The sequence below is a fragment of the Sceloporus occidentalis genome, unplaced genomic scaffold, assembly GCF_023333645.1.
Source record: "Sceloporus occidentalis isolate IW3139 unplaced genomic scaffold, rSceOcc1.0.p SCAF_24, whole genome shotgun sequence".
Taxonomy (NCBI): Eukaryota; Metazoa; Chordata; class Lepidosauria; order Squamata; family Phrynosomatidae; genus Sceloporus; species Sceloporus occidentalis.
In genome coordinates, this window is record NW_028317004.1 from 5,946,498 (window position 1) to 5,957,873 (window position 11,376).

General features: G+C 40.9%; 1 protein-coding gene across 1 annotated transcript; it reads left to right on the forward strand.

The window, feature by feature from the left end:
- The first annotated feature begins 7,812 nt into the window (after positions 1–7,812).
- LOC149300556 (growth arrest-specific protein 1-like) lies at positions 7,813–8,733 on the forward strand. The gene has a single exon (XM_089485040.1). The coding sequence runs from the start codon at positions 7,813–7,815 to the stop codon at positions 8,731–8,733; it is 921 nt and encodes a 306-aa protein (XP_089341166.1).
- The last annotated feature ends 2,643 nt before the right edge of the window (positions 8,734–11,376 follow it).

The following is an 11,376-nucleotide window of genomic DNA, read 5'->3' on the forward strand; positions in this document are numbered from 1 at the left end:
TGACAACATAAATCCTGCTGTCGCTGGATGTCATCAGGCAGAAGCCAGACTTATAGTGCCATTGGAGATTCTGACCATGCCCCCACATTCCTCTCGCATTTTTACATATGAAACATCTACAAAGCCTTTTAACATGTTTTAAGACATGGAGGCACCATTCCTTGGAATACACGTCCAGTCCTGCCTACTGAGGCCATCCCTACACATCTGGCTACTGGAAATGGAAAATAATAATAACACTAGCTTATAGTTTACAGGTAAGCTGGTTTATGGAAAAAAATATACCTTTATAGACAGAACTTGCTCTGCATTACAAATTAAAGAAAAATATAGATTTTTGTGTCCAGCTCCAGTTTTGTTGTTTTCCTTCCTGTCTATTTTTTGTATTACTCTTGCAGTTTTAGACTGTTTAACAACAACATTCTATATGTGTAAAATGGCCTTTTTGGTTCAGTGCAATTTAATGTGTATTCTTGTAAATTATTCCTATACTGATTCTAATATATTTGAATGCAAAAAAACTGAATGTTGCAGAATCTTGTAATACCTTTTTTATTGGACTACCAGTATTTAAAATAATAGACGAGCTTTCGGGAGTCCTCCCTTTATCAAATCAAAAGCATTTCTGACCAAGCAAGTGAAAAACACAGTTTAAAACTGACCAGTACATGTTCTGATACAGGGTTAAAACAGGGGTTAAAACAACACGGTAGAGAATTTGCAGACAAAAAACTAAGAGGGTAGTAAATAGTAAATAGTGGCATATACTGCACAGATAAGGATGGGGGGGGGAGCAGGGGTAAGCGTGTAGGAGAGAGAGAAGAAGAAAAAGAGAAAAAAAAACCACAGGTTATAGGAAGTTTTGATAGTGTGCTAAGAAGCTCAAATCCACATTAAGTCCTCTGTTTTTACAATCATAAAAATGTATCATTTTGGCTTCAAATGTCTTTCTTTCTTGGGTGTTTTTGAAATTACCTCTCAGTGTTTTGATTTTAAGGTCATGTATGGAGTGACCGGTTTGGGTGAAGTGGTGCCCAACTGGACTGCAAAGGTTTTCTTCATCATGATGGTTGATGGAGTATCTGTGCAGATTCATCCTTTTATTGAGTTGCTGGCAGGTTTCACCGATGTAACACCCTATAGTATTCTGTTTTTTTTGCATTCTTATACACTGGACTAATAGGGCTACCCAAAACTACAGTACTAATATATTTGATACATATAGCTGCCTCATTTTGTCGCTTCTGGGATATGGATTGTACTATATAGCCATAAGTGAAGCAGGACTCTTCACACTTCCTTCTGACCCTATTTAAATATGCTATTTGTATGTGAAACCTGATTGTATGGCCCTACGGAATCTGCTGGAGCTATCTAATGATAATTTTAAAAATAAATCACACAGGTGTATGTTTAATTGAATCTTTGCAGTCAGAAAATGAGGGAGCAAGGTACTAGACAAATAGCCAAAACAATGAAAAGAGACGGTACGATATGGGTAAATAAACCTAAAAAGCCAAATAAGTTGGTCCAAGACGCTTTTTATCTAAACGAGCTCTTAAGAAAAGTCATCACACAAGAGAAGCTTCGGGTTTCCTACAACTACAAATACTCACTTTTGAATCATAGCTGAGAACTCTCAGGGTTTGACCCTGAGTCTCAGGGCTTTTGCTCAGCGTGAAGGGGCATATTCTCAGGGTCACAATGTCCTTCCTATTCTACACTGCTGTGATCATATTTAAGACTTCCAATTGGTGTTTTTGCTACCAGCATGTTATAGTTAATATCCCTGCTTGAAAACAGTTGTCTCAATTAAGTATATCTTCAAATCGTGACAAGTCAAGGTTTCCATGAGGACCAGTATCAGAGTCATTGGGGTAACACATTTGATTGTGATACAGAATCTGCATGATGGGTCATTAAAGGGTTTATATTTACTTTCAAGGTTCGTTGTTTAATATGAGTGGTTTTCTCATCACAAAAAATAATACCACTACACTAAAACAGGGAATTATCTGGCTTATTAACTAGATACGATTGTACACTATTTTAGATCCAAGTTACATATGTTCTGCATCATGTGTTGTTTCTATACCTTTTGCAGTTAACTCAGGCTTTAGAAGCATTAATCTCTTTGTGGACACCTAAGAGATTACTCAATTTTCACTATGTCCCCCAGCTATATATCAATAAATCCCCCTACCCTAATAGCCATACTGTCTCCTATACAAGAAATCACTATGCCCTAACTCATGGTTACCATATGTTTACAATTCACAAGGCTCTGCACCACTGCTTTGCTCATAATACATTATCCAATGCTCAACTTTTTTTGAGTACTCTGTTCATTATCCCTTATGTGGATACCTGCTAAGTGGTTGGATCTTACAGCACCTTTGATTCAGTGAATTTTAATTGTTACTGAATCTCCTAGTACTAGTTTAGCTCATATGTTTCAGGTCCAACTCTCTTTTCAGTACGTTAGCACTAGTAAGCAGGACTCTTCTCAACTTCTGTCTGTCTCTGTCAAACATATTGCAGTTATACCTAACCCTCTGTTGTACAGCTCTTTGGAATCAAGTTCTGACTTTTAACCAGGACTTAAGTGGTTTTACGATCTGTTAGATCAGATTCACTTCTGAATGTATCTAAATGTAAGGGCAACAACATACCCTCTATTCTAGAAAACTATAATAACAATGTGCATTTGTAAATGTTATTTCCGGTACTGAGGCTGTCTTCTGAGAAAATTAGGGCTGCGCACAAGGCCCTTCTGAGGTTACACTTCATCAGAAGATCAGCACAGACATTCTTTTCACCCAAAAATATAGACATATTCCTTGGGACAAATATATTATGCAAAAATATGTAGATTAATAATCACTGGTTATAATTAAAGATGTTTAAATAATTTTTTACCAAGATGGTGAGAATTTTTTCACACTCCCAGTAGACCTCCTCATGACTTTTGCATCAGTTTTTATTGCCCCCAACATTCCCAACAAAACATGTATTCTTATCCAACATGTCTTGGGGAGGAGGTGTCCCTGGTCTTTGTGGAACACAACAAGAGCATGTAACTCCACTTATTAAAAAGTGTGCAGTAGTAGAGCTCTAATAACTGATATCCAATGCCTAAAGGCATACCCTATCTACATCCTACCTACTGGGGTCACATATACATAATGTCTTGCAATCTGCCAGGACAGAAAAAATAAATGATAGTATTGCCCTGGTCTGCTTTTGAAGACCAAGACTTCTCTCTACCACCAGGATTTGAAAAGCTGTAATTGTTGGCCTGCAAGAATTCTACCCCTGTTGATTACTGCATACTTGAAACAGATAAAATGAAAAGTTACTTTCACTTCTTAAAACCAGTCCCCTGGTATAAACAAAAATGTCTAATGCTCAAAAGTGCTCTTGGAGCAGCAAGACTGTAACTAAAATGGTCAAGATGGGGGCAAGGAGAACAGCAATAGAAGCATCTGAGATTCCAGATTTGTAAACGTTCTACTGAAAGCAGCATGTGAAAAGATTTAAGATGCAGGTAAGAAATTGAGGTTTATTTGCTTCAGGGAGAATTGTCAGTAGAGATTGCACGGTAGTTATGGTTTAGCTCCTTGGCCCTGTATAATGTGTAGTTAAACAGTGTAAAATTTTTTTACCCAATGAATTATGCATTATATAGCCTCAGCTCAGCTCTTCACACTGGAAAACTTTCCAGTGATGGTCCTTAATTATGAATGGTAGAGTATTGGTGCTGGCCTTATCTATAGATTCATTGGGGGCTCTAGGTTTTGAGGAACTCTAAGTAAAAAGATTTAGGGTGTCAGTTTCTAATACAAGTGATGAGTTTAATATACAAATACTTGGGAATGCAAAGGGAAAATAGGGTTTCCCTTTGCCAGTTTGTCCTTTTTACTTTAACACCAGTATGTCTAAAATAACAATATTTTTGTGCAAAATTTACACCATGTCTAGATCCCTTTTCTGCTACTTTAATGGGACCCTTATTCTGTACAACCTCTTTTGGTGAATTTATGTTGGACAGTATGTGTACTGTATCCTAAATATGTTCTGATCTGCTGTGTCAATGGACCACTTGGCTTGGTTTCCCCATAGACCAAATGATGACCCTAAATTACGGTAATTAGATCCATCTGAGATCGGCCACCCACTTGTCTGTTCCACACAGATGTTGCTTCTTCATTGAGATAATTTGTTGCTCAAGTCTGACGTGAAATGGTCCTACAAAGGTTTTATAGCATTTTTCTATTACCGTATTGGCTCGAATATAGGCCGCACTTTTTCCCCCCACTTTAAGTCTTTAAAGTGGGGGTGCGGCCTATATTCGGGGTCTAGCGCCCGACACAGGCAGGCAGTGGGGTTAGGATACAGATCCCCCGCAGCGGTGCAGGGGACCTGCATCCTACTCTCCAATACACTCAGACAGCCTCCCCTGCCAGCACTTTCCACGGGGGGGGGGGGGGTGCCGGCACGGGAGGTTGTCTAAGCGCATCGTGCGGACGGTCACCGGCTGCGGAGGTTGTTTACCCGCATCGTCGCAGCGGGTGACCGTCCGCACGATGCGTTTTACCTCTGCCCCCAAGACTTACCAGAGCAGACTCCCGGGTGTCTTGTGGGGCCGGCGGGGGACACCTACGCAATACGCGTATACAACTTCCGGTGCCGGCACATCCGCTGAGTCCCGGCACCGGAAGTTGTATACGCGTATTGCGTAGATGTCCCCCGCCGGCACCGCAAGACACCCGGGAGTCTGCTCTGGTAAGTCGGGGGGGGGGGCAGAGTGGCAGGATATCTCGGGGGGGGGAGGGCGGACAGTGGCAGCATATCTCGGGGGGGGAGGAGGACAGTGGCAGCATATCTCGGGGGGGAAGGATAGTGGCAATAGCTTGGGGTTGAATAGCTATTGGTTACATGTTAAAGACTATGAATCATTTCAAGACAGCCAGTATGGAGTGCCTTTCCAAGTAAATCATTTCTTTAACATATCAAGACAAGGTGACTTAATATTCTGAGAAACTGCTATAAATGACATGCTAGGATCAGTTTTATAAGAGAGTAAAAAGTGGATCATTTCGCGTTAAGAGCAAAGTTAACAGATCAGCACAATAAACATTTTTAGACTCTTTTCTGTACTGTAGTGTTTTCCTTTAATGCCTATTCAACAGCTATCGCTATAAGAATCTGGATTTAATAAAGCGCTCAGCATGCCGTCCTTTAATACAAAACTTCCCTAACAGGAAAAATAATGCCGTTACTTTCACTTGCACACGTGAATGTGTATGTGAAGGCTCTTAAATGAATTGTTTGATAATGAAAGAATCATTACACACAAGGGTTGGTGTCCCGGGATAACTTTGCTTTTGCAGCGCCTGAGAAACTGCAGATTTTCTTGGCACTGAGCGGACACCACTGCCTCTTGTGGTTAACGCTTGAGTTGCTCTAGATATTAATGTGGCATTGAAAGTTAGTTAAAGGAAAGCAAATATCTCACTGGCCTCAGTCACCACAGCAACCACATTAACCATCGTTAGGCTTTGGAGATTCTTGGCTTCGCTCTTACGTTAAAGGGCAGCATACGCTCGACATAAACACAGGCATGATTTAAAAAAATATATAATAAATTTACTAATAATAAAAGGGTTTGTAAAAAAATGTATATTATAATAAGTGTTCCTTCCAAGGTGAGCCCAGCGCACTGTTCAGAGTTTCATTATTTCTTCCTTATTCTTTCATATACATCAGTGATAGACACAGGAAAATGTGCATTTTCACCAGGAGACAAAAAGTTTTAAAAATAAAAAAAATATAAAAGAAATGAGTATTGCAGTATCTGTAATACATTTTGATTGGGCTAAAATTCCATTTTAAGGATTTTAATGAGTTTTGGAGATTATTGTTAACCTCCCTTTGCATTAAAAGCTATGTGCACTATATCCTAAACATTGATGATGGAAAGTCCAGAGGAACTGGGTGACAGTTCACTGCTGGGGTGGGTGTAATAGAAAGTATTATAGTTATTAGGACAGGCAACATTTGGCTTTTGCATTTCTTTTTCTAATCAGTGTTTGACTGGAGATAATGGGATTTACAGACCCACAGTTAAAGTGTCAGCGTTAGGAATCCTGAGGATAAATGTGTTGAGACTGGAGTTTCAAAGAATGTTGAGTGTTTTAGTCCAGAAAAGCTGGCGTATGTACGGTCAGAGCTTCCAATGTGGAGACTATGTGGCTGCACTCATGCTGTTTGGACCTTTTTTGCTGTTCTTCATGTCTATAAAAAAAAATGTACATTCGAGCTGAGAGTTTCTAGAGCCTCAAGCATGCAGCTTGGCTCCAGGGGAACCCAAACTCTGCAATACTCCTCGCCAAATGTTTGTAAGTCATGCAGCACAAGGGCTGGTAACCATTCTCCTTATTTCTATTTTTCTTCCTTAGCTTTGTTATAATAATGGCATTTCAATCCATTTTAAAGTTTATGCTAAAATCCATAATATGGATAACTGGGTGCAAGTACAGCTTCAAGTTGCAGTGAATTTGAATTAGCAATACTCAGTTTAATTGCCATGTTCTTCATCTGCTTCACCACTCACTTTATGTCCCAAAACAACATGCACCACCATTAGATTGTTAGCTCAGTAGACTAGGAGAGGAGACACACCATGTCAACAAATATTATTGTACTAACGTTACCATAATATATATAAGATATTTATATATATATATATATATATATATATATATATATATATATATATATATGATTCTTAACAATGGACCATTAGTTACTCTATGTTTGAGGATAACAGAAATGCCAGTCTATTGTCTCATATTGTTACAGACATTCTTATTACATTGTTTCATGGTGCTTTTAAGATAATACAATAAGTTTAGCATTTCCTTCTTAAGTAAACTTTGGAAATATACGCGTGTTGGAAAAGAAAATAATAGGAGGACCTATGGGATTGGGTGGGATATATGTCATCCTTTCTTGAAGAATTTGCCTCCTTAAGCCCCCTCCCTCTTCTCCATCACCATCCCCCTTCTCTGCCTCTCTCTCACACACACACACACACACACACAAAGTTTCAACAACAAGGGCCTGGACCAATAGTATGAAGGAGACCCGGGAAAGGGGCTGAGCAAAAGGGCGAGGAGATCAGGAGAAAAGCGGAGAGGGAAACAAGCCTGGATGAGAAGCAGCACCGTTTGATTTTGTGTTTGTTTGCTTATTGCCATGCATGCATAATGAGTTGTAATGGGAGCACGTTGTGAGAGGACTTTGTGTATTTAAAGCCTGCAAGCACTTCACACGCTGATCCCAGGTTTGTTGACACAGAAGCATCAGTTGAGTTGAAGCAGCTTCTGCAGACCCCAGTTTTTTTTCCCCTCCTCTTTTTCTCCTCCCCTCCCGAAAAAAAAGTGAAAATACTCCGAATTACTAGAGGAGCTGTGAATGGCACTGGACTGACACAAGGAAGAGTGCGGGGAGTAGCGGCCGGTGCATCCACAAGCGATCTGCATGAGAATCCCCATTGACTGTGAACGGAACGCACAGCAGCCCCTGCCCCCCAAACACCTCCACTGAGGTTCCTCAACATCTACATGCACCGCAGATCCTGGTGACTTTTTGGGCAACTTGTTGGAAAGGGTTCTACTGCAGCTGGATGGATTGGAACGTTTGAAGCACCCATGGACTCACATTGGCAATTCAACTCGGAGAAAGGGAGCTGAAAAGAATACCCAGAAAACTTTTTTTTTACTGCCTGCTTTGAAAATCTTGTTAGACATGGCTGGATGGGGGGTGATGTGTCTCCTGCTTCTAGGATCCATGCTTGGGGTATCAGTGGGCAGCAGGCTCATCTGTTGGCAAGCAATGATGCAGTGTCAAGGAGAGCACGAGTGCAGATATGCCTACAGCCAGTACATAGAGGCGTGCTCATCGGTGCTGCCCAGGCAAGGAGAGGCCGTTTCTTTGAGCCGCGGATCGAGCCGGCGCCGCTGCCCCAGCCACTGCATTGCTGCCCTTGTACAGCTCAATCACACCAGGAGCGGGCCTGCGCTGGAGGACTGCGATTGCGCCATGGACGAGGTATGCTCAGCCACTAAGCGGGCTATCGAGCCATGCATGCCCAGGACTACCAGCAGCAGCATGGACGGGGGAGGTGCAGGAGGTGGCACTGCGGCCGGGGGAGTGGGGGTTGGAGGTGGCGGGAGCAGCGCTGGAGGCGGGGCGGTCATGGGCTGCATGGAAGCCCGGAGACTGTGCCAGGATGACCGGCGCTGCAGCACCTCTCTAAACCGCTACCTGCGCCACTGCGGGCGGCTCTTCAACGGGGTGCGCTGCACCGAGGAGTGCAAGGAGGTCATAGAGGACATGATGCTCATGCCCAAGGCTCTGCTGCTCAATGACTGTGTGTGTGACGGCCACGAGAGGCCCATCTGCGAGTCCATAAAGGAGAACATGGCCAGGCTGTGCTTTGGGGCAGATGGCAGCTTGGGGGGACCCGGGAGCAGTGGGGGTTCAGAGGATGACTATGATGATTATGAGGAGGAGGAACACGGGGGCAACCCTGGGGATGGATCTTACGATGAGGACCACGAAGGCAAGCAGATAGGGCCAGACTACCCTGACAACGGGGCTCTCTCTTCTCTCGCTGGTCCTTGGACGCTCCTGACATCCATTGTACTAATGCTAATTTGTCTATAGTGGCCATAGTTGGGGACGTCCTGTGTGCTGGGCTGTCATGGCTGGTGTAAATGGGCCAACTTTTGGCATCTGGCTGCTATCAGATGCGTGCCCCAGGCTGAGATCGATGTACAACAGACAGGTCCATCATTGTGTCATCTTTCTGCATCTGTGCCTTAAATGAGTGACGGGAGAACTAGCTGTAAAACTACCACTCTCATCACTCCAGCCGGCTTGTGGCATACAATAACGTGGGTTTCTGACCAACAGCAGCTGAAGAGCTACAGGCTCCCAGTCTCTGGGCCATTGGGAGCTTTTGCTGCTCTGTCCTTTGCCTATATTGCTTTTTGCTGCTGCCTGCATCAGCATCCCCCTCTAAATGAGGTTACAAGAGGGTAAGTGAGCTCGGGGGCAATATGTAAGAATAGATTACTATGCAGTACCCTCCATCCTTCAGCAATCACTTCATCCACCAGAAATGCCTTTATGTGCACAAAGTACTAGCACACCTAGGTGAGCTCTTTGCTGCTAATTTGACGGGGGACTGATGATCCATGAGAACTTCCTGCCAAAATGACTGCCTACCAATCACTGATCTACCCCATCAGACCCTCTTATCAGTTACATGATCTCTTGAGGAGTCCATTGGGGCAGACATAAGGTTAGTGGCCCTGGCATTTCGAATCACTGGTGTCCCGGAGTTCTGGAATGTAGACTATAGTACCATCCATCTATTGCATTTACAATGACTGAAGAGTAGGTTCAGCCATAAAACTGGCAGCAAATAGTTATCACGTAATGCAATGACACCATAATACCATTACAGTTTCCTTTAAAATAATAATGGTGCTGCCTTTGGTGTTGTTAATGTAAAGTGTTTTTATTATATTTTATTGGGGTCATCAGATCAGGGGAAGTTAAAGTCAGTCCTCCTGAGAAGTAATGCAACCAGTTCTAGAAAAGCTCTGCACTGCCACCCTTTTATTAAAAATGTGTAAATAACATTCAGATTTTTTTTTAAAAAAATATTGCTAATAGGTTTATCAATGTGATCCATTAAGACTTATAAATAGGATATTTAATGTCCCCCCCAGTGGCTTTACATTTGTATATATTTTATAAATTGTATCCTCTGAATAATTTATTTGAAATATAGAAATGAATTCTATGCATTTGCTGTTATTCATTTTGAGGAAGAAAAATGTATAGACAATAATTGACAAGTGTCAAATGTACAGTTTATTTTAAAGATTTCTTGAACCGAGTCTATTTTTGCAGAGAATTTATGGACATTACAGAATTGTATAAATGTTGTTTTTTTTAAGGCTACAGTTTTGTATTTTTATAAATGAAATAACATCATTTGAAAAACATTGACTATTTTGCTGTGCTCTAGTAAATAACTTTCCAAAGAGATCTGGCTTGGTATTTTTTATTTTTGTTTTTACATGGCACACTGAACATATATAATATTATATTATATATATATATAATGGAACCAGGAGAAGGATCTTATTCCGTAAAAAAAAAATCCTTAATCAGTCATATCCCAATCCCATGCAAACTGAGTTCCCTTACTGTGTTAACCTCTACCACTTCTACTGGTAAACTGTTCCACTTATCTATTACCTTCTTGGTAATAAAGACAAATTCCTTACATTTCACCCAAGTCTCTGACCCTCCAGTTTTAGATTATGATGTCTTGTTCTATCATCTGGGACATTAATTGAAGTGAATTAGCCACATTTGTTTTAGTAGACAGTAACATTGTAAACATTGACAAGTAAACCACAGATACATTAGTTGCCATTCCAAGACTTGGGCATAAACTATTGAAGAGGTAATGTTTGTTGGAGGGTTGGCTTGTGGTGTGGGCCGCAGGCTGGTCTTCTGCCAAAGCTACTGATCTACACTCAAACACCCTTAGATAAATAGTTACACACTTAAGCTGTGTCGAGTGCTGATACACTTGACCTTGTAAATAGAAATGTTTGCAGTAGGAATAAACTCTGCCATTTGAAAATCGTTCAAACAAGTCAACACAAAGAAAAGTTGGAGAACCCCCCTGTCCTTTGGAGGACTTTAACGAGGACTTTAACTTTCACTGAGCCAAGTTAGACACACAATCACACACAGAGTTTATTTACTCTCTTCTTTTGCTGTTTGCTTTTCAGTACTTGGTTTACATACAGAAAATACAATGATCACCCACAGCCAATGATCAACTGGCAGCAGGTGCTTTATTTACAGACTATATATATATATATATATATATATATATATATATATATATATATATATATATATATATATATATACATATATATGAAATATGTTTTCATGTACATCTGGGCTGATATAATTCATCATATCAGAGTAGTGGCATTATTAAGATGCTAGTAATTTAAGTATCAAATCTGAGTATTATTTTATTCATTAATATTACACAAAGATATATAGATATATTTATATATAGATATTTGTCGTATATGCAGCACCAGCAGACTCCACAATGGGCTCTTACACATAAACTACATATTTAAACGAACATTAATCCTTTGCCATTTTAAAGCAAAAAATTTTAGCTAACCCCTCCCCAAACCCTACATTTGTTTAAATTTAACTATGGAAATGTACCAACCCCCTACCTCAAAAGTAAAAAGA